Source organism: Lissotriton helveticus, chromosome 5_1, assembly GCF_964261635.1.
Source record: "Lissotriton helveticus chromosome 5_1, aLisHel1.1, whole genome shotgun sequence".
Classification (NCBI taxonomy): Eukaryota; Metazoa; Chordata; class Amphibia; order Caudata; family Salamandridae; genus Lissotriton; species Lissotriton helveticus.
The window spans coordinates 2054376502-2054401730 of NC_136065.1; the positions used below are offsets into that span (position 1 = coordinate 2054376502).

The 25229-nt window shown below is 44.3% G+C and overlaps 1 protein-coding gene across 3 annotated transcripts in view; it reads left to right on the top strand.

Annotated features, from left to right (window-relative positions):
• The window catches only part of LOC144756276 (transmembrane protein 268-like), a 112772-nt gene that overhangs the window by 40134 nt on the left and 47409 nt on the right, over positions 1 to 25229 (top strand). For all 3 annotated transcript variants that reach the window (XM_078645934.1, XM_078645936.1, XM_078645935.1), the window contains exons 2-3: positions 14880 to 15074; positions 22842 to 22951. In XM_078645934.1, the coding sequence (XP_078502060.1) occupies positions 14975 to 15074; positions 22842 to 22951 (210 nt within the window). In that variant the 5' untranslated portion in view covers positions 14880 to 14974. The remainder of the gene's footprint in view (positions 1 to 14879; positions 15075 to 22841; positions 22952 to 25229) is intronic.

Genomic DNA, 25229 nt, shown 5'->3' on the forward strand with positions numbered 1-25229 from the left:
GACTGACTCACTCAATCTTATTGACTGACTGACTCGCTCTCTCTCACTGACTGCCTCACTCACTCTCATTGACTAACAGATTCACTCTCACTGACTAGCAGACTCACTCTCACTGACTGACAGACTCACTCTCTCACTCTCACGGACAGACTCAACGGGGAGAGGTGTGGCGCCGCGGCCAGGGCGACTGACGCTGGAATCTGGGGATCACGGTTCGATCCCCGGCTCCGGCGGCAGATTAGCCCAGCACCATGTGACTCTGGGCAATAGCTCGCTTAATCTTCCCGACGGCCCCCCAGCGCCTAGAGACCCTTACAGGTGATTGTGCGCTTTACAAATGTGGACTTTACTTTACTTTACTGTCACTGGCTCACTCTCTCTCACTGACTGACTCACTCACTCTCACTGACTGACTGACTCACTCTCACTGACTGACTCTCACTGACAGACTCTCACAGACATACTCACTCTCACAGAATCTCACAGACAGACTCTCACAGACTCTCCCTGACGGACTCTCACAGACTCTCACTGACAGACTCCCACAGAATGTCACAGATAGATACTCCCACTCTCTCTCACTGAGAGACTGACTGACTCACTCTCACTGACAGACGTCCCGACTCACTTTCACTGACTCACTCTCACTGACAGACTCTCACTGACAGACTCTCACTGACAGACTCACTCACTGACAGGCTCACTATCTCACTGACAGACTCTCTCTCACTGACAGACTGACTGACTCACTTTCATTCACTCTAACTGACTGACAGCCTCTCACTGACAGACTCTGCCACTCTCTCTCTCTGACTGACTGAGATACTCACTCTCACTGACTGACTGGCTCACTCTCTCTCACTGACTGACTCACTCTTACTGACTGACTGACTCACTCTCACTGACTGACTCTCACTGACAGACTCTCACAGACATACTCTCACAGAATCTCACAGACAGACTCTCACAGACTCTCCCTGACGGACTCTCACAGACTCTCACTGACAGACTCTCACAGAATATCACAGATAGATACTCCCACTCTCTCTCACTGACAGACTGACTGACTCACTCTCACTGACAGACGTCCCGACTCACTTTCACTGACTCACTCTCACTGACAGACTCTCTCTCTCACTGACAGACTCTCCCGCTCTCTCTCACTGACAGACTGACTGACTCACTTTCACTGACTCACTCTCACTGACTCACTCTCACAGACCCTCCCTGACAGACTCTCACAGACTCGCACTGACAGACTCTCACAGACTCTCACTGACAGACTCACTGGCAGACTCTCACTGACAAACTCCCCCATTCTCTCTCACTGACTGACTGACTCATTCTCACTGACAGACTCACACTGACTCATTCTCACTGACTCGCTCTCACTGACTCACTCTCACTGGCTCACTCTAACTACTGACTCTCTCACTACTGACTCTCTCTGACTACTGACTCTCTCTCACTACTGACTCTCACTGGCAGACTCTCTGGCAGACTCTCACTGGCAGACTCTCACTGGCAGACTCTCAATGACAGACTCTCACTGACAGACTCTCACAGACAGACTCTCACTGACAGACTCTCACTGATAGACTCCGGCAGACTCTCACTGACAGACTCTCACTGACAGGCTCTTACATACTCTCACTGACAGGCTCTTACAGACTCTCACTGACAGACTTTCACTGACAGACTCCGGCAGACTCTCACTGACAGACTCTTCCACTCTCTCTCACTGACTCACTCTCACTGACTCACTGTCACTGACTCTCTCACCACGGACTCTCTCACTACTGACTCTCTCTTACTACTGACTCTCTCTCACTACTGACTCTCTCTCACTGACTCTCTCACTGACAGACTCTCACTGACAGACTCTCTCACTGACTGACTCTCCCACTCACTCTCAGTGACTCACTCTCAGTGACTCACTCTCACTGACTTACTCTCCCACTCTCTCTCACTGACTGACTCTCCCACTCACTCTCACTGACAGACTCTCACTCACTCTCACTGACTGACTGACTCTCTCACTCTCACTGACTGACAGACTCTCTCTCAGAGACTGACGGACTCTCTCACAGACTGACTCACTCTCACTGACTGACACACTCACTCGCACTGACAGACTCTCACTGAGAGACTCTCCCACTTCCTCTCACTGACTGACAGACTCACTCTCACTGACAGACTCTCCCAGTCTCTCACTGACTGACTCTCTCTCTCACTGACTCTCACTCTCTGACTCACTCTCACTGACTGACTCACTCACTTTCACTGACTGACTCACTCACTCTCACTGACTGACTCACTCACTCTCACTGACTGACTGACTCACTCACTCTCATTGACTAACATACTCACTCTCACTGACTAACAGACTCACTCTCACTGACTGACAGACTCACTCTCTCACTCTCACGGACAGACTCACTCTCACTGACAGACTCACTCTCTCACTAACAGACTCTCTCACTGACAGACTCACCCACTCACTGACTGAAAGACTCACTCACTGACTGACAGCCTCTCACTGATAGACTCTGCCACTCTCTCTCTCTGACTGACTGAGATACTTACTCTCACTGACTGACTGGCTCACTCTCTCTCACTGACTGACTCACTCTCACTGACTGACTGACTCACTCTCACTAACTGACATACTTACTCTCACTGAATGACAGACTCACTCACTCTCACTGACTGACAGACTCACTCTCACTGACTGACTGACTCACTCTCACTAACTGACATACTTACTCTCACTGAATGACAGACTCACTCACTCTCACTGACTGACAGACTCACTCTCACTGACTGACAGATTCACTCTCACTGACAAACTCACTCTCACTGACTGACAGACTCACTTTTGCTGACTGACAGACTCCAACTCTCATTCTCACTGACGGACTCACTCTCACTGACAGACTCACTCTCACTCTCACTGACAGACTATCTCACTTACAGACTCCCACTGACAGACTCACTCACTGACAGACTCACTCTCTCACTGACAGACTCTCACTGACAGACTCTCTCAATCTCTCACTGACAGACTCTCTCACTCTCTCTCACTGACGGACTGACTGACTCACTCACTCACTCACTCTCACTGACAGACTCACTGACTCACTCTCACTGACAGACTCAATGACAGACTCTCACTCTCTCACTGACAGACTCTTCCACACTCTCTGACTGACAGACTCTCACTGACAAACTCTCCCACTCTCTCTCACTGACAGACTGACTGACTCACTCTCACTGACTCACTCTCACTGACAGACTCTCACTGACAGACTCACTCACTGACAGGCACACTCTTTCACTGACATACTCTCCCACTCTCTCTCACTGACTGACTGACTGACTCACTTTCACTGACTCACTCTCACAGACAGACTCTCACAGACAGACTCTCACAGACTCTCACTGACAGACTCTCACAGACTCTCACTGACAGAATCACTGGCAGACTCTCACTGACAAACTCTCCCACTCTCTCTCACTGACTAATTCTCACTGACTCGCTCTCACTGACTCACTCTCACTGACTCACTCTCACTACTGACTCTCTCCCACTACTGACTCTCTCTCACTACTGACTCTCTCTGACTACTGACTCTCTCACTACTGACTGTCACTGGCAGACTCACTGGCAGACTCTCACTGGCAGACTCTCACTGGCAGCTCAGTGGCAGACTCTCACTGGCAGACCCTCAATGATAGACTCTCGCTGACAGACTCTCGCTGACAGACTCTCACAGCCAGACTCTCACCCACAGACTCACTGACAGACTCTCTCTGACAGACTCTCACTGACAGACTCTCACTGACAGACTCTCACAGACACTCACTGACAGACTCTCCCACTCTCTCTCACTGACTCACTCTCACTGACTCATTCTCACGGACAGGCTCTCACTGACTCACTCTCACTGACTCACTCTCACTAACTCATTCTCACTGACTCACTGACTCACTCTCACTGACTCACTCTCACTGACTCTCTCTCACCACTGACTCTCTCTCACTACTGACTCTCTCTCACCACTGACTCTCTCTCACTGACTCTCTCACTGACAGACTCTCACTGACAGACTCTCTCACTGACTGACTCTCCCACTCACTCTCACTGACGCATTCTCACTGACTCACTCTCACTGACTCTCCCACTCTCTCTCACTGACTGACTCTCCCATTCACTCTCACTGAAAGACTCTCACTCACTCTCACTCACTCGCTCTCACTGACAGAATCTCACCGACAATCTCACTAACAGACTCTCACTAACTGACTCTCTATCTCACTGACTGATTCTCCCACTCTATCTTACTGACTGACTCACTCACTCTCACTGACAGACTCACTGACTCACTCTCACTGACTCACTCTCACTGACTCACTCTTACTGACAGAGGATCACTGACAGAATATCGACCTAAAAAAGAATCGACATACAAAAATATCGAGTCAAAAATATCGAAGGACAAAATATCGACAGCCTATCTTCAAACAGGTAAGTACCAAAATATCGACTCCAAAATATCGACTTACAAAAATATAGACTGTAAAAATATCGATTTTTTTAAATGTCTTAAAATTAAGTTAAAAAGAATATATATATAAATATATTTAATATAAACTTAGAAATAATTATTAAATAAATGTAATATTAATAAATAATTAATATAAATAAAAAAATTATATCACCAAAAATAATACATATATATATATATATATATATATATATATATATATATATATATATATATATATATATATATAAAAACATATTATTAAATAAACATATATAACATTTTTAGCGTAGCATAGAAAATGGTTAAAATTTATTGTTACAACTATAGTGAGTTCAACAGTAGCAAAAGTGTTGGATAGCGTAGGGGTAAAAATTACTATTCCCACTCCAGTGGGCGCAACAGTAGGGAAAGCGCTGGATAGCGTAGGGGTTAAAATTACTATTCCAACTCCAGTGGGTGCAACAGTAGGGAAAGCGCTGGATAGCGTAGGGGTTAAAATTACTATTCCAACTCCAGTGGGTGCAACAGTAGGGAAAGCGCTGGATAGCGTAGGGGTTAAAATTACTATTCCCACTCCAGAGAGTGCAACAGTAGGGAAAGCGCTGGATAGCGTAGGGTTTAAAATTACTATTCCAACTCCAGTGGGTGCAACAGTAGGGAAAGCGCTGGATAGCGTAGGGGTTAAAATTACTATTCCCACTCCAGTGGGTACAACAGTAGGGAAAGCGTTGGATAGCGGACGGGTTAAAATTACTATTCCCACTCCAGTGGGTGCAACAGTAGGGAAAGCGCTGGATAGCGTAGGGGTTAAAATTACTATTCCCACTCCAGTGGGTGCAACAGTAGGGAAAGCGCTGGATAGCGTAGGGGTTAAAATTACTATTCCCACTCCAGTGGGTGCAACAGTAGGGAAAGTGTTGGATAGCGTAGGGGTAAAAATTACTATTCCCACTCCAGTGGGTGCAACAGTAGGGAAAGCGCTGGATAGCGTTGGGGTTAAAATTACTATTCCCACTCCAGTGGGTGCAACAGTAGGGAACGCATTGGATAGCGTAGGGGTTAAAATTACTATTCCAACTCCAGTAAGTGCAACAGTAGCAAAAGGAAAAAAAACATAAATAAATATAAATATTAGAAATATTATTACCAATTAAATTTAATTTGCAATACCAATTACTTTTATTTACGAAGTAAATTTTATTTAATGGTCAATTATTAATTAATTAACAAATGTAATTAATTAACATATTTAATTAGTTATTATTAAATTACTTCCCACCCTATCCCCTTATAAATTTCAATTTCAATTCAAAAGTGCTTTATTCGAGTATTACTCATAAAAGCAGACATACAAACACATAATAAAATGCAATTAAATTACAAAAATCGAATATGACATAAGCACATTGAACATAAAAGAAAAATACAATACATTTCAGCATACTTCATACAATCACAGGTGCAAAGTTCATTTAATAAAAATCAGGTTAAAAACAATCCAATATCACTATTAAAAGTCAGTAAAATTCATAAAATTATTCATCCAAAAAGACACCTCACGTGGGAACAGAACAGAGAATAGATAATCTAGCAGTCTCTGTTCATACTAAGCAGAGAGTAGTTACCCTACTAGCAATCTCTGCCTAATTACCCACGCCCACCCAAAGTACTTTGCAGTCGCTATTATAATCCAGGTTAGGGAGGTAGATTTTACAATACGCAAGGCTACCATACTACTTTTAGTACCCAGATTTCTACACATAGGAGCCAACCAAACACGTCTGGGGGCGGAATATACATGACAGGAGAACAAGAAATGACCTAGCGTTTCCTTTCCTTCCCCACATACTGGGCAAGTAGCTGGACCTCCATCTCTCCACTTTGATGTTAAGTTGCGTAGAGGTAGAGAACCAGCCCTCATTTGGAAAAACAGTTTCCTATCCATGGGTTTCGTTATAAAATCCCAGTACATTTCATACGTAGGAAACAGCTTGACTTCAAGGAAAGCAGTAGTCATAGACCCATTGTTAGTACTAAGCAAACTCCTGTTTTCAACCCGTTCCCAGAAAAGATTTTTTATGAATAACTTAGATGGGAAAGATGACCCGGCTGGATCGGACCACAGTTCATTTAGTCCTAGTTCACATAATGCTGATTTTAGTGATTTAAACCATCTAATTTTGTTAAATCGGTCCGCTTTGATAACATCAGCAAACCCTTCTGCATAATGTGACAACTCAGGGGTGGTCCAGATTCTACGCCAATATAATATCGGACGAAGTTTACACATTGCCGAGATTTCTTTCCTGCCAAGGTCATATCTAAGAGGCAAAAGGGGACTGCTCTGTGGGGTGCCTGTAAGTTTCCGAAGGAAATTATTTTCCGATATCTGTAACTCCTGGAGGTTTTCTTGCCCCCACAACTCAGCCCCATACAATGCTGACCCTATTGCCTTAGCCTCGTATATGATCAAGGGAGGTTTAATCGGTTTGGTCAATGATTTACTGTGCTCCTTAATGATGGTACCAGCCAATTGCTTATGTCTTAATACTGCAATGTTTAAATGTTGGTTCCATCTATTGTCATTAGAAATGTGAATCCCCAGGTAAGTAAAAGAATTTACTACTTCAAGGTAACGCCCACTCATGGATATTTTAGATTTAAAATTTCTATAAGGATTAAAAACCATGAGTTTTGTTTTAGCTGCGTTTACCTCCAAGCCGTGGTCACTACAAAACTTGTCAAAAATTACCAGTGCCTTTTGCAGGCCGCTGGGGGATTTCGATAAAATTAAGGTGTCGTCGGCGAACATTAAAATAGGAACTTTTACACCTGCGAGAGAAGGAGCATCCAGAACCTGAGATTGCATACGGGAAACAATGCCGTTAATAAAAAGGGTAAACAATGTTGGTGCCATTGAACAACCCTGTCGAACCCCACGCTCAACAGGAAAGTCGACAGTGTCATTTCCATAGCCACCCCATTGGATTTTAGCGTAAGTACCCTCATGGAGTCTTATAATCAAGGTCAACAGGGTCATTGGGACCCCCAGAGCTGCCAGCACCTCCCACAATTTTGCCCTAGGCACCAGGTCGAATGCAGCCCGTAGGTCAACGAATGCTGCGTAAAGACTACCTCCACCCAGTACCACAGTCCTCCACTGGATCAATTGGAAACGGAAGACCTGGTCCACAGTGCTGGTTGCTCTACGAAACCCAGCCTGAAAAGGAGATAGAACATTCTGCTCCTCTGCCCAATCAAGCAAATTGTTAATAATTACACGCCCTACAACCTTTTGAACAGTGTCAATTAAGCTGATAGGGCGGTAATTACAAGGTTGGGCACGATCTCCCTTTTTATATACCGGAATAATGACAGCACCCCGCCAGGATACCGGGATTTCAGCACCCCTGGCAATGTGATTTAGTAATAAGCAGATGTATTTACTCCACCTATCGGTGTCATTTAAGAAAACATCCGCGGGGACTCCGTCAATGCCCGGTGCTCGGCCACTGTGAACGGATTTCAAGGCAAACAGCACTTCACTCTGAGCAAAGGTGTCATCAACTGCGAACAGATAAGTAGGGCAGGAACTGTTACCGAATTGGACCCTAGAAGAGTACTGTTCACTAAAAAATTTGACCCATGCATCATGGGAAACATTGTTATTGGGAGCTTCTGGAGACCTTTCGTGACCCCATTTGACAATGTGCCAAAATAGTCTAGAGTGTTTACGATCACTTGCATATTTCAACTTCTGCCAGTGGGCTTCGTCCCATTCTCTTTTTGCCCTAGCAATACAATTTTTATAGTGCTTCCTAGCAGATCGGATCTCACCCAGGTTGTTGCTCTTAATGGCAACTCCTAGGTTGGATCTTGCCGCCCTACAGTCATGATTATACCACTTTGCAGCTTTATATGGACAGACCCTCTTATTATGTACAGGTTTTATGAAGTAACTTTTAACTTCATTAAAAAGAGTTGTGTGTGCTTTAGTTATGTCTTCATATCCCTGTGAGGTCCCAGCTACGCTCTCCAGGGCCGCAATGGCCTTGTCTGTCGCAGCTCCTATTTTTTCGAGGACCTGCTGGTCTGTCCTAACACCTGACCACCTTAACCTGCGCATATCGTTAGTTGGAACAATCGTCGGGAGCAAAAGTTGGTCACAAGGGGTTGGTGCTATTACTTTAAACGACCACCAATTATGAGAGACACATAAAGGGTCATGGTCGCTTTCTGGCCTTGCTGTTACCACCATGTCACTAACAGATGACCATATAGATATGCTGCAGATGACATAATCAATGCGACTTTTGTTTCGCCCGTTGTTAAAAGTCATGGCAGGGACTCGATCTGACTTGGTTCGACCATTCAAGGCTCGTAGCCCGTACTCCAGGCACATTGCATTTAAGCCTAGTATGTCAGCCGTCCAGCGAGTTATCGCTGGACGGCTTCTACAACCCACTACAGAAATTAATTTACTAATTATTATTTATTTATTCTTTAAATATTTATAATTAATTACCAATTATATTTTAATTATTTACCAAATAATAATTAATTAACAATTATTATTAATTTACATATTTAATTAATTAAATTCAAATTACTTCCCACCCTATTCCCCTATAAACCCACAACCCGCTACAAAAAATAATATAGTAAAAAATAATGATTTATCAATTATTCAATTATTATTAATTACCAATTATATTTTAATTAATTAACAATTATTAATTAATTAACAATTACTATTCTATTATATTACATATTTATATAATTATATTTAAATTACTTCCCACCCTATTCCCCTATAAACCCACAACCCGCTACAGATTTATATTACACAATTATTACAAATTATAAAACACCTAATTTTACATATTTTTGTTGTGTATATTCTATCTACTCGATATTATGTCTACTCTATATTTTTGATTCGATATTTTTGCTATTAATATCGATAGTAATCGATATTTTTGTAGTCGATATTATGTCTGGTCGATATTTTGTCTAGTCTATATTTTTGACTCGATATTTGTGTATGTCGATATTTTTGAGGTCGAAATTATGTCTGTGTACCACTGACAGACTCACTGACTCACTCTCTCTCACTGACTGACTCTTCCACTCTCTCTCACTGACTGACTCTTCCACGCTCTCTCACTGACTGACTGACTCTCCCACTCTCTCTCACTTACTGACTGACTCACTCTCACTGAAAGACTCACTGACTCACTCTCACTGACTCTGTCACTACTGACTCTCTCTCACTGACTCTCTCACTGACAAACTCTCACTGACAGACTCTCTCACTCTCTCACTGACTGACTCTCCCACTCACTCTCACTGACTGTGACTCTCCCACTTTCTCTCACTGACTGACTGACTCACTCACTCTCTGTCACTGACAGACTCTCGCTGAGAGACTCTCACTGACTGACTCTCACTGACTGACTCTCACTGACTGACAGATTCTCACATACACACCCTCTCACTGACAGACAGACTCTCACTGACAGACAGACTCTCACTGACAGACGGACTCTCACTGACGGACTCTCACTGACTCACTCTCACTGATTCACTGTCATTGACTCACCCTCATTGACTCACTCTAACTGACTCACTCTCACTGACTGACTCTCCCACCCTCTCTCGCTGACTGACTCTCCCACTCTCTCTCACTGACTCACTCACTCTCACTGACTGACTCTCCCACCCTCTCTCACTGACTCTCCCACTCTCTCTCTCTCTCTCTTTCTCACTGACTGACTGACTGACTCACTCTCACTGATTCACTGTCATTGACTCACCCTCATTGACTCACTCTCACTGACTCACTCTCACTGACTGACTCTCCCACCCTCTCTCGCTGACTGACTCTCCCACTCTCTCTCACTGACTCACTCACTCTCACTGACTGACTCTCCCACCCTCTCTCACTGACTCTCCCACTCTCTCTCTCTCTCTCTTTCTCACTGAGTGACTGACTGACTCACTCTCACTGACAGACTCTTACTGACAGACTCTCTCACTCTCTCTCACTTACTGACTGAATCACTCTCACTGACAGACTCTCACTGACTCACTCTAACTGACAGACTCTCTTACTGACTGACTGACTCACTCTCTCTCTCTCACTGACTGACTCACTCACTCTCACTGACTGACTCACTCTCACTGACTCACTCACTCTCACTGACTCACTCTCACTGACCGACTCTCCCTCTCTCGCACTGACTGTCCCACTCTCTCTCACTAACTGACTGATTCAGTCTCAATGACTGACTGACTCACTCACACTCACTGACAGACTCTCTCACTCCCACACTGACTGGCTCTCCCACTCTCTCTCACTGACTGACTGATTCACTCTCACTGACTGATGGACTCTCTCTCACTGACTCTCTCTTACTGACTCTCTCACTGACTGACTGACTCTCGCTAAAAGACTGACAGACTCTCGCTAAAAGACTGACTGACTCTCGCTGAAAGACTGACTCACTCTCGCTAAAACTGACTTACTCTCACTGACTGACTATCTCAATGACTCACTCTCTTTCACTCACTGACAAACTGATTCACTCTCTCACTCTCATTCACTCTCACTGACTGACTCTCACTGACTCTCTCACTCTCACTGACTGTCTCTCTCACTCTCAATGACGGACTCTCTCACTCTCACTAACTGACTCTCTCACTGACTGACTGACTCTCACTCCCTCACTGACTGACTCTCTCTCTCTCACTGACTGACTCTCGCTCTCTCACTGACTCTCCCTCTCTCACTGACTGACTGACTCTCACTGACTGACTCTCTCACTCACTCTCACTAACTGACTGACTGACTGACCTTCACCCTCCTGTTATTTATGCCCCCCCATAAAAAAAAACACAAGCAACCATTTGGACAGGCAGATACAAGTTGCCAGCATTGAAAGGACAAAATAAACTCAAGACATTATTTTTAATACTTTTTTAATATGGTCGTTCAGTTGTACATAATGCTTTTTTGGTCATATCTAAGGTAACAAAAATGCTTCTAACGCTTCTTTATTATAACTTTTCAGCATGCTGCAGACTTCTGTACAGCTCAGCTTAAAGACATAGGTAAAGTCAATATCTCTGGCTAAACACTTATAAGTTCCCAAAGGCGCGACCTATTGGCTATGCCAATGCTTGTTGTTCTAGTCCTTTAGGCAACAGGGGCTACAATGACAATGACTGGATGCAAAGTGCCAATGGGGTCCCAGAGCTGACTGTAACCGGAACCAGAGGGAGTGTCTGGTGGTGTACTTCCACGTGAGAGCCAGGAGCCTAATAGAGAGCACAGTGCTGTGCTAACACCTGAGTGTACTAGAGTGCTGCATGCAGGCCCCGATGTTGCACCATCTTCCGAGAGTGCTAGAAGCCTCAAGGACTGTGTGATGCTGCGCCATCGACTGAGATTGCCAGAAGCCTCAGGGAGCGTCTGATGCTGTGCCATCACCTGAGAGTGCCAGAAGCCTCAGGGAATGGCTGATGCTGTGCCATCGCCTGAGAGTGCTAGAAGCCTCAGGGAATGGCTGATGCTGTGCCATCGCCGGAGAGTGCCAGAAGCCTCAGGGAGTGTTCAGCGCTACGCTATCATCTGAGATTTCCAGATACCTCGAAGCGTCATGCTGTGCTACAACTTGACAGTCTTGAAGCTTTAGGGAGTGCCCAATGCTGTGGCATCACCTGAGAGTGCCAGAACCCTCAGGGAGTGCCTCATGCTTTGCCATCGCCTGAAAGTGCTAGAAGCCTCAGGGAGTGCCCAATGCTGTGACATCACCTGAGAGTGCCAGAATCCTCAGGGAGTGCCTTATGCTGTGCCATCGCCTGAGAGTTCCAGAACCCTCAGGGAGCACCCAATTCTGCACCATCTTCTGAGATTGCCAGAAGCCTCAGGGAGTGCCTGATGCTCTGCCATCTCCTGAGAGTTCCAGAACCCTCAGGGAGCACCGATTCTGCACCATCTTCTGAGAGGGCCAGAAGGCTCAGGGAGTGCCTGATGCTGTGCCATCACCTGAGAGTGCCAGAAGCCTCAGGGAGTGCTGGTGCTGTGCCATCGTCTGAGAGTGCCAGAAGCCTCAGTGAGAGCCAGATGCTGTGCCATCGCCTGAGAATGTGGGAAGCCTCAGGAAGTGCCTGATGCTGTGACATCGCCTGAGAGTTCCAGAACCCTCAGGGAGCACCGATTCTGCACCATCTTCTGAGAGTGCCAGAAGCCTCAGGGAGTGCCTGATGCTGTGCCATCTCCTGAGAGTTCCAGAACCCTCAGGGAGCACCGATTCTGCACCATCTTCTGAGAGGGCCAGAAGCCTCAGGGAGTGCCTGATGCTGTGCCATCACCTGAGAGTGCCTGAAGCCTCAGGGAATGGCTGATGCTGTGCCATCGCCTGAGAGTGCCAGAAGCCTCAGGGAGTGCTGGTGCTGCATCATCTTCTGAGAGGACCAGAAGCCTCAGGGAGTGCCTGATGCTGTGCCATCACCTGAGAGTGCCAGAAGCCTCAGGGAGTGCTGGTGCTGTGCCATCGTCTGAGAGTGCCAGAAGCCTCAGTGAGAGCCCGATGCTGTGCCATCGCCTGAGAATGTGGGAAGCCTCAGGAAGTGCCTGATGCTGTGACATCGCCTGAGAGTGTCAGAAGCCTCAGGGAGTGCCTGATGCTGTGACATCGCCTGAGAGTGTCAGAAGCCTCAGGGAGTGCCTGATGCTGTGACATCGCCTGAGAGTGCCAGAAGCCTCAGGGAGTGTCTGATGCTGTGCCATTGCCTGAGAGTGTCGGAAGCCTCAGGGAGTGCCTGATGCTGTGACATCGCCTGAGAGTGCCAGAAGCTTCAGGGAGTGTCTGATGCTGTGCCTTCACATGAGAATGTCAGAATCCTCAGGGAGTGTCTATTGCTGTACCATCACCTTACAGTGCTAGAAGCCTCAGGGAGGTTCCTAGGACATCTTAGGGATTTGAAGTCAAAATCCTAAGCTGCATGTGACTTTGAGAATCACAGGCTTTGCACCTGCAAAACCCATAATGCATCATGCTGTAGGCTTGTTTGGGATCTTATTTATTGCTCGATGATATCGGAAGTGACATCAAATTACTTAAGACGCTATCAGTGACATTATCCTGCACATCATCATTGGTGACATCAGCGCTCTCATCAAATATGGCATGGCTGATGACACTGGTGAAGGACAGTTGGCGGACGTAAGAAGGTGGCACAGTATACATGTGCTTCCTGACTAGTGCTTGATGGTGCTTGGTGTCTACATTTCCCCTTCCTTTTCCATGCCACATGTTCCTTTGCTTTGAGGCTGCAGTGGTAGTGATTTGCATGTGTCAGTCTTCAGGACTCCCAGGAGTGATCATGATGGAAGTGCATTGTTGACTACAAACACTTAGGGCCATATGTATCATCAAACTATTTTGCATTTCCTAAATAGCGAATTTTAAGGAATCGCTATTTAGGAATTGCAAAATGGTATGTATGAAAAAAATCGCTTTTAATTTGCGATTCCTTAAGCTTCCTTATTTGCGAATTCGCATTTTGCGAATTCGCAATTAAGGAATAATTTCCAATGCATTCCTATGGGCCGGGAAGCCCATAGGAATGAATGCAAAATAATTCTCAAATTGCGAATTCGCAATTTGCTAATCGCAATTTGAGAATTATTGCAAGGGTGCAGGGGTGTCTCAAAGACACCCTGCTGCACCCCTGAAAAGAACATGTGTGTGCATATGGCGCACATACATGCCCTATGGGCATGTGTGTGCATCACATGCCACCTTTAAAAAAGCCAAATTGTGCATTTTTAGAAGAATTCGCAAGTTACCATCAACTACAAGTTGGTGGTAATTTGCGAATTCTTAACCAAAATTCGCAAGCCAAAAATGCTACATACATAGCATTTAAGGAATCGCAAAATTGCGATTCCTTAAATGCTATGGCAAAATAAGGAATCGCACAACTTTGCAATTCCTTATTTTGGGAATGTTTCATACATTCCAAAACATGCAAAATGGCCGTTTGCGAGTCGCAAAGGCCGAAATTCTGCGAATTCCGGCCTTTGCGATTCGAAAACGGCTTGATCATATGGCCCTTGGTGATTTCAGTTCTCACAGTCATGTCATTCTCTCTTCCTGGCCCTTCAGGTACAGGATGAGGTTTCCCTGCTTTCCCATGCTGTGTTGCCCTGTGTGCCTGGTTCAGCTGTGAAGTGCGCTTGACTCAACCGAGAGGTAGATCTTGGCTCATTTTGACACCCTGTTCCTCACTTCCCCCTCATGTTTATCTTTATTTCACCAGGGCCACCTTGGAAAGGTGAAGACCTGCTGAGGATGCTGGCGCTGCCCACTAGATCTCTATTGGAGTCGAGCGAAGCGCCACCTTAACAAGCCATCATGGCGAGAAGCACTGAAGGCGACATGTCCAGCGGGGATGAGGTTGTCACAGAGGCCACCCCGTGCATGGAAGAGGAAGGCATGAGTGGTGACCCTCCAGGTGAGAGCATGCTCGTGGATGACTATAACATTAGGAGCCCATGTGCTCTAGTCCTGCAGGGAAGGAGGAGATGTTTGCATGTGCTAGCAGGGGTAATCTAAGACTCAGCCAGAGGGCTAAGGGCTCTAGGTCTGGCTCTGGGGGGACAGGACATACAGGAAATATGGAGTCCATGGTTCTTGTCTTGGCTGTTGTGTGAGACGTAACATAGCAGTGAAGACTTATGCATGAAGTGAGGAGTACAGGCTGAGCTGGAGTAGGCCTGGGCTAGAGGTCAGTGTCCACGCTCGATGCATCAACGGTGATGTTAGGGCTGGTGCTGAGAGGTCATGCATGTCAGGAGTCTATGGTCCTTCTTCAGGCTGCAAATATGATAATTTGCCTGAGGAGAGAGGTCAGAGCTCAGCCTGGAGTTTATGAACTCTAGACGTGGCGGAGACAGGGGAGGCATGGGTTAGTAGTGACAGCTCTTTCATGAACTTGGTTCTAGTCTTTGTTGTGTGGAGGGGAGGCATGCTGAGAGCTCAGGCATGACCCCAGGGTCTGTTTGTTCCAGGGATGACTGAGGTGGAGGAGGTCTGGCCTAGTGATGAGGGTTCAGCCATGAAGTCCGGAGTCTATGGTTCAAGTCTTGGCTATGGGGATAGGCGAGCGCTAGTGCTGAGGGCTCATTCTCAATCTGGCACCTATAGGTTCTGGTGCTGGCTGCTGGGGTGGAAGGCGTGGGTTAGGGGTGAGAGCTGAGGCATCAAGTCAGTACTTAAGTCCATAGTTCGAACTTCGGGAACCTAGAAGCTTAAGTGGTTTGAGGAGGGAGCTCCTGGCCCAGTCAAAGTTCTTTGGTTCAATGGGCTCTAGACCTCTTTGAGAGGGAGGTGTGGACTAGTGATAAGAGGTCAGACATAATACTAGGAGTCCACGGTCTAGTACTGGTTAAGAGCTAGTCCATAAGTTCTAGTTGAGGTTGTGGTTGTGAAAAAGGAGTTGTGGGCTAGAGATGAGAACTCAAAGCTGGAGTAGGACAAAATGGATTTCAGTCGAAATCAGGGAAGAGATGCTGACTAGTACTGAGATTTAAGAGTGTGAGTCAGAGCCTGTGGCTTCTAGTTGTGGTTGTGAGGAAGGCAGCGTAGGCTAGTAATTAGAGGTCTAAGTTGGTTAAAAGGCTGGGTGGTAGGGCAATTCAGGGCTGGTAGGAATAGGATTCCTGGGCTGACATAAAAGGCGGGCTAGTGATGAGTGCTCAGGGCTGGCAGGAATTGCGGGCTAGTAATGAGAGCTCAGGGCTGGCATAAAATGTGAGCTAGTAATGAGAGCTCAGGGCTGGTAGAAAATTTTGGGCTAGTAATGAGAGATCACGGCTAGCAGAAAATGTGGACTAGTATTGAGAGCTCAAGGCTGGCAGAAAATGTGGGCTAGTAATAAGAGTCCTGGGCTGGCAGAAAATGTAGGCTAGAAATGAGAGCTCAGGACTGGCAGAAAATATGGGCTAGTAATGAGAGTTAAAGCCTGGCAAAAAATGCTGGCTAGTAATGAGCGCTCCGGTCTAGAGAGAAAATGTGGGCTACTAATAAGATCCCCGGGCTGGCAGAAAATGTGGGCTAGTAATGAGAACTCAGGGCTGGCTGAAAATGCGGACTAGTAATGAGAACTCAGGGCTGGCTGAAAATGCGGACTAGTAATGAGAGCTCAGGGCTGGCAGAATATGTGGGCTAGTAATGAGAACCTAGGGCTGGCATAATATGTGGGCTTATAATTAGAGCTCAGGGCGAGCAGAAAATATGGGCTAGTAATGATGAGTACTCATGGCTGGCAGAAAATGCAGTCTAGGAGTGAGAGCTCACGGCTGGCAGAAGATGTGGGCTAGTAATGACACAAACACATAACGTGTATTTGTAAAGCGCACGTTCACCCAGAAGGGTATCTTGGTTTTGAAAAAAAGATGTTTATTATTACCCAATGGTTCTCATTTTATCAACCTCAGCAGGATTAAAGGCTGAGTGGACCTGCCAGGATTTGAACCTGTGAAAATGAGGTAAAACACAGGCCGCTAAAGTGGACGCATTAGTCGACTAAGCAACCAGACCCAGCAATGAGAGCTCAGATCTAGGAGAAAAAGTGGGCTGGTAATAAGAGATCAGGGCTGAGAGAAGGTGTGGCATGGTGGAGGTAGAACATGGCTTAATCAGGGGTCTATGGTTCTACTCCTGACTGAGTAACTTAGTAACCGGAGATCAGACATGGCTCAGAAGGAGGAATCACAGACCTTTGGACTGGAGTCAGAAGTCTAAGGGTTCCACTTGTACTGTGAGGGTGCGGTCGACAATTTCTGAACATAAGACTGGAGTCAGGAGTTAATGTGGTTTACTCCTGACTACAGGTGAAACTTTGAGTAAGTTCTCAATTCTTAGGTTTAATTCCTGGCTATGAGGGATGATGGGTGCTTCGAGGTGAGAGACCAGGGCTTCACTTAGGCTTCTATAGGATACTGTAGGTTGTCAGTTTTCAGAGATGTGTGGACTAGGGCTGACTTTTCAGCCAGAGGCTCACTGCCTGTATGTTTAACGTGAATCGCGCTATGTCACAATCAAGAGCGATTTCCCCTTTTCCTTGTGTGATATTGTTACACTAGTAGCAATGGTTAAAATCTAAAACACTTGGAGGCCCATTAGGATGGCGGGCGGATTGGCCCCGCCAGGCCAGCGGTGGTCACTGGCGGGGGCAATCCGCCCGCTCTCCGCTCCGGAATGACCCCGCCATATTAGTATGGCTGGGGGGTCTGCGGCGGACGGAAAGACAGTCTGCCGCTTTTCTGCCCCGGTCGCCTTGCGACCAGGTCGGAAAAGGGTTTATATGGTGGCGGTGTCTATCAGACACCGCCAGCCATATTACCCTGGGCCTTTGAAGAGGCTTTTCCGTGGCCGCAATGCCGCCACGGAAAAGCATGCGGTCTTTGCTATGGGCCCCCATGGCGAAGGCAAGGTGGGGGGTGCACATGGGGGGTACCTGTGGTACCCCCCTGCATTTGCATACTCAATGCAGCAGGCACCGCACGGTGCCTGCTGCTTTGTGTATGCAAATGCATCACAAGCATTTTTAGCATTGTGGCGGGCAGTGCTGAGAGCACTGCCCGCCACAATGTTAAACATGCATGATGCGCCCGCCACTGTGGCGGGCGCATCCTAATACCCCCCACGGGACCCCCGCCCTTATGGCGGGCGTCCCTTCCCCCGATGGGATGGCGGGCGGACTAAGTCCGCCCATCATCCTAATGACCCCCTTAAAGTCCAAAAAACAGAAATATTCTGCGTCCATTTGAATTTAACAATATAAGCTGTGATTTAGGCGAACAACTACTGAATCGTGTCTACACCGTGGATAATATCCCCCACAAAAAAATGCTCACAGGTCTCAGCCAAGATGTTACATGAAAAGTGTGTGAAGATGGCAGACAGGATTGGAAAATTGGTGTTTATTGTGTTTCGAGAACTAAGGGGTAATGAGCGAGCGCATAGAAATGCACCATCTCAGGAGATCCGTCCTCTGCTTGGCGGCTACCATGGTAAGAACCATGTGAACTCCCTCTTTAGGTCTTCAGGTTACCAAGCTCATGGTACGAACAGTAGTGAACTCCCTCTTCAGGTCATCATTCCACGTGCACCAGTAGGAGATGAGAGGGAAACTATGGAACCTTCTATCTCCATTCCACGTCACCTTCACGAGCTCCGCGCCACCGTAGCTCACCCTTAGGAACACCTTTATCTGATTATCTGATATATAATATGTTCCATTTATGAAAATAGATTTATCCCACTTAAAAATTGTGTGCCTTTCTTTCCTTTTTTATTTTTTCTCATTAATTGGGTAATTAGAGGACTACTAGTAATAATTCATTGTTTTGAATTATTTCCCGACTGAATCATCATACGATATATATACTCAAGGTAAGGCCCAGCAGTTTCTGGAACCTCCTCGAAGACAGGGCCTTTCTCAGAACTGTAGCACTGGAATGAGGCTTGCAGAATACATGGATCAATCTTCCATACAGTGGGCAGAATCCAGAATTCATGGCAGTGACTGGAGCCCCGCCAACCAGCCTGCCCGAAGACAGAAGCAGGCCAGCCTACCCCTCCATCACAGAAATAGGCCATTAATGCCACAGAAGAGGCACTTCCCTTATGGGCTCCTAAGCTCCCCTCGTGATGGGCGCAGTCTAGGGAGGAATTTAACCACAGATGCATGCTTCCCTTAGGGACTGTAAGTAGGGTAAAAGGAGGAATTCATGGATGTATGTATATGGTATTTCTATCACACAAACCTAACAAAAAGGCAGGAGAGCACTGTAAAGGGTCAAAGACAAGCTTAAAGTCAAGGAGTGATGGGAGGCTTAGCTGGATTGTGTAAGGATTGCTTTATTATTTTGACAGCTCATGCAAAGGCTTGTGTTCTGACCATGATTTCAACTGGGATGTTAGTCCAAAAGAAAGCTGTGAGAGGGAAGCTGTGAAGATGTGTCGATCGGTGGCCTAGTGCTACCAGTTCAGCTTTGTGTCCTTTCAGGTGAAGGTTAAGATATGGCAGACTTTGTGATGCCCATGTCTGATTGTTGGCGATAGAGTTGAAATGGATACCAATAGCCAGCATTAGGTAAGCAATAGGGCACAGGGGATAATCCTCGTTAGGGAGCCTGGAGCAGCTGGTAATTCAACCCTGACCAAAGAGTAGATCCCTTTTCGTGCTTAGCTGATACCGAAGCTAGCTTGTGTCTAGGCGGCCAGGAAGGGAGCGTCCATGTTGACCTCCCATTGCTGAAGTTTACAAGTAACTACTTTCTACAGAATTTTAAAGCTCCATTTTAGTCCTGTAATGGGGTTTAGTTGGCAAGAGATCTATTGATGCTTTTTTGGGATAGGATAGCATAAAGTGGCTGAGGAAGCCAGTAATCAGTAGTACAAGGAGGTCAGCTTATCATGATGCTAAAATTCTTGGGGAAGGATAGCCTGACACACTGAGGGTCTTCTACATGGCCTGAAGTGGTGCATAGGGTAGTGAGCAGTCTAAATATCGGGAATTTTTTTCCGACCTACACTAATATCGATGTCACAATATCGAAGGGACAGAATATCAATGGACAGAATATCGACCCTAAGGTAAGTAATATCGATTTTTTTTATATTAATGTAAGTAATATCGAAGTTATTAATATCGATATCAAATATATCGATGTTACTAATATCAATGTTACTAATATCGATATTTATATTATTGTTAAGTATTTTATTATGTATTTAATATGTATATGTTATATGTGTTTTGTTAAGTTTTCTACTTGTTTTAAAATATATGTATACAATTTTTATATGTTAAAAAAGTTTTTTTTAAGTTATTTTAGTTTTTTTAGTACCGTAGCGGGTTGTGGGTTTATAGGGGAATTGAGTGGGAAGTAATTTAATTATGCTAAATTAATTATTAATTTTTAGGAATTATAAATACATTTTAATACATTTTTGCGTTTAAGTTCTGTAGCGGGTTGTGGGTTTATAGGGGAATAGGGTGGGAAGTCATTTAATTGTAATTAAGTAATCATTTATTTTAAATAATTGGTATTGGGATTTATATAATTGTTAATTAATTAATAATTGGTAATTCATTGATATTAATTGGTAATTAATTATTATTAATGGATTAATTGATAATTATGTTAAGTGTATTATTTTATTATTGGAGTATGTTGTGTGTTTACAGGGGAATAGTTTTTGAAGTAATTGAAATGTAATAAAAAAAAATTTTGATATTGATAATTAATTTATTGGGCATTAATTATTAATTGGTAATTATTATAATGTATATTTTTTTGGGTTATGAAAAACAATTTATTGTTGGGTCATCATTAATTCGTAATTAAATATGATTAAATATTATTTATTGATAAAGGTATTTAATATATTAATAAGTAAATATTAACCAGTGATTAATGTTAAGTAATTATTATTTTTTGTTATTAGAATATTTTATTTATCAATATTTATTATTTGGTAATTAATTAATTATAATTTATTATTGTTTTCTTGTTAATTCATTATTCATTGGTAACTGTTTTTATTAATTATTTATTGGTATTTGTAAATAGTTTAGTTATTCAATAATTAATTAATTAATTAATTAAAAAAGTTATTTATTTATATGTATGTACTTCTACGCTATCCAACACTTTCCCTACTATTGCACTCTCTGGAGTTGGAATAGTATTTTTTACCCCTACGCTATCCAACACTCTCCCCACTGTTGCACTCTCTGGAGTGGGAATAGTAATTTTTACCCTTACGCTATCCAACGCTTTCTCTACTGTTGCACACACTAGAGTGGGAATAGTAACTTTTACCCTCCTGCTATCCAACGCTTTCTCTACTGTTGCACTCTCTGGAGTGGGAATAGTAATTTATACCCCTACGCTATCCAACACTTTCCCTACTGTTGCACTCTCTAGAGTGGGAATAGTAATTTTAACCTCTACGCTATCCAACACTTTCCCTACTGTTGCACTCTCTAGAGTGGGAATACTAATTTTAACCTCTACTCTATCCAACACTTTCCCTACTGTTGCACTCTCTGGAGTGGGAATAGTAATTTATACCCCTACGCTATCCAACATTATCTTTACTGTTGTTTTTTTAGGAGTTGGAATATCAGTTTTATTCCCTATGCTATATAATATTTTTTTTATTATTTTAGTTAATGTAGTATATAATTAATCTAAAATTTCTGAAAAGTAATTTAAAAAAAAAATGTGTTACACATAATTATTTAAATTTTATTTATGTTATTGTTTTATGTGTTTAGAAGTATTTGTAATTTATAATATTTTTTCATAATTTATAAGTTATTAAAATAATGATTAAAACTGATTATTAAGTAAGTTTATATACTATTTATTATATGTATATGTTTAATTAATGTTTCATTAAATTGTATATATTACTTATTAATTCTAAACATTATGAAATATTTTTAATTATGTTTATTTTATTTATAAGTATTATTTAGTTTATTTTACATATTTTTTTAACAAAAAAATAAATATTTTTAATACCTATATTTTTGACATCAATATTTTTTTTCTCAATTTTTTTGTACTTACCATGTTGTAGATATGATGTCGATATTCTTGATATCAATATTTTTGCTTCGATATTTTTGTAGGTCGATTTTTTGACCTTCGATATTTTGTCAGTGATCCACATAGAGTATGTCTCTATTGACTGGAACGCAGGCAAACAGTTAGTCTGGCCTAAGAGGTTTTGGGGCTTGTTATTAGTGAAATGTAGGCACTGGTTTGGTCTTTTGATCCTTCAAAGTGTTTCTCGCAGCCGACTTGTGTAGTGGTGCAAGGCACGGTTAGGAGTGCAAAAATGTTACTAATGAAAACGGATAAAGGAGGTCAACGAATAAGTAGGAAAATGGCAATGGCAATGGATAGGTAGTTGAGCGTGTGAATTCACCGAATATGTTAATAATTTGGACACTAGCTATAGCACCTAGATGCAGTGTTAAATGACTTGGCAAATGGTTGAGAAACATAGGTTCGGGAGTGAAGGGAGAAGGGAATGCATGGGTTGATGGATGAATGAGTGAAAGACAAGTGAATGAGTGGTATAATAAAGAGATGTATGGATGACTGGATGTGTACGTGACTTGATGAAGGAATAGCTCTTTATGCCCCATCGTAGCTTTTGCCACCTACAATAGCATTATTTCTGCTCTCCGTAGGTCTATACAACGGACACCTCGTCCTGACGGTAAGGACAGAGTCGGCGTGGTGGGACCCCCGGTTTGAATATGATCACTGCAGGGACATGCTGGCTCAACATGGATTTCAGGTCAGTGCTGCCTCATGTGTTTGAGTGCCGGGGGTGGGGGAGGGACATCTTGTTTAAGGGTGTGGGGTTCAGAAAGAAAACAAGTTGGAGAGGGCCCTGGAGAGATAATCAAGATCTCTAAATGTTCTGCTTTTGGATGCCATTTTTAATTCAGGAATGGCAAAATTGCATAGAGCGAGACCAAGACTGAGGGAGGCAACTTAAAGTCTGGGAAAAAGGGTGAGAGAAGGCTTCTTGATGCAGAACATCAAGACTTAGGGAGCCATCTTCAGTTCCAGGAGGAGAAAAGGATTCTCAATAAATGGGGTCCAAGAGTGAGACCACCGAACGCAGCAGAGAGGAAAGCCCCCTTAGTCGATGGGATCATCCTTAGTGCAGACGATGGAGACCTTATCAGGAGGCTGCTTATTAATACTACATGTATGAATGAATGTGGTATTCTTATTGTGGAAACCTGACCAAAAGGCAGCAAGAAGTTGTACAGGGTCAGAGGCAGCACATCATTAAAGAAGTAATTGGGTTCTGAGATGAGAGGTTGACTGCTACTGTACCAGGAGGTAGTATTTGTTTTTTAAGAGGTGCTTTTCAGGTCTTGTCTAAATTGGAGCAGGTTTGGTGCAGTCCTGGTGGATAGAGGAGTGTTCTAGATTCTGGGTGCCAAAATGCAGAAGGCCTGTTGCCTTGTTTTACCTGTTGTGGGCTTTTTTACCTCAAGTCTGATGGTGCTGGCTTTGGGTGTGCTCAGAGCCACTCGGGTTGGTGACCTTGTCAGCCAGACAGTCGGACAGGCCTAGTGTTGGCTTTGTAGATGATGCAGGTAAATGATGCAGCTGATTTTGAAAATGTAGCAGGCCAGCAATAGGAGTGAGGGTTGTCAGAAGGTTGAGGATGATATGGTCATGTTTCTTCAGGCCCTGGACAAGGTGTGAGGCGGCATGTAGGATTTGCTGGTGTAGGGTATGGGAGACTAGGATGTTCCGACCATCTATATGCAATTACGAGGGCTTGAACAGCAGTTCTAGTAACTTTTTATCAAGAACTTATTAACTTTTTTGGCACACATACTTTAAGATAATTTGGTCCACATCCATGGTGGTGGAATCTACCCACCTTTCTGGCAATCGTTAGCCTTGGCTCCACAGCTGATGTAGGCCTTCACCTGAAACCCAGGAAATCAGACTCTTGCAACTTTGGTTTTCAGATTAAGATAACTTTTTAAAATGTATCCTTAAGGTCTTGTTATAAATATTTCCAGTTTGAGATGGCTGAATTCATGTCACTGTGTATGAACCTTCAGGTCAAGTTCAAGTCACTGTGTATGACCTTCGAGTCACGTTCAAGTCACTGTGTATGAACTTTGGATCAAGTTTAAGTCTCTGTGCATGACCTTCGGATCACGTGCAAGTCACTGTGTATGACCTTTGGATCAAGTTCAAGTTACTCTGCATGACCTTCAGCTCAAGTTCAAGTCACTGTGCACGACCTTCGGGTAGAGTTTGTCACTGTGCATGACCTTCGGCTCAAGTGCAAGTCAATGTGTATGACCTTCGGGTCAAGTTCAAGCTACTCTGCATGACCTTCGGCTCAAGTTCAAGTCACTGTGCACAACCTTCGGGCCAAGTTCAAGTCATTGTGTATGACCTTCGAGTCACATTCAAGTCACTGTGTATGACCTTCAAATCAAGTTCAAGTCACTGTGTATGGCCCCCTCAGATCAAGTTCAAGTCACTGTGTATGACCTCCGGGTCAAGTTCACGTCACTGTGTATGACCCCTCACGGCAAGTTCAAGCCACGGTGTATGACCTTTGGATCAAGTTCATGTCACTGTGTATGACCTTCGAGTCACGTTCAAGTCACTGTGCATGACCTTCGAGTCAAGTTCAAGTCACTGTGCATGACTTTTGGATCAATTTCAAGTTACTGTGTATGAACTTCGGATCAAGTTCAAGTCACTGTGTATGGTCTCCTCGGATCAAGTTCAAGTCACTGTGCATGACCTTCTGCTCAAGTTCAAGTCGCTGTACATGAACTTCAGATCAAGTTCAAGTCACTGTGCATGACCTTCGAGTCACATTCATGTCACTGTGTATGACCTTCGGATCAAGTTCAAGTCACTGTGTTTGGCCCCCTCTTATCAAGTTCAGGCCACTGTGCATGCCCTTTGGGTCAAGTTCAAGTCACGGTGTATGACCTTCGGATCAAGTTCACGGCACTGTGCATGACCTTCGGATCAAGTTCAAGTCACTGTGTACGGCCTTCGGATCAAGTTTAAGTCAC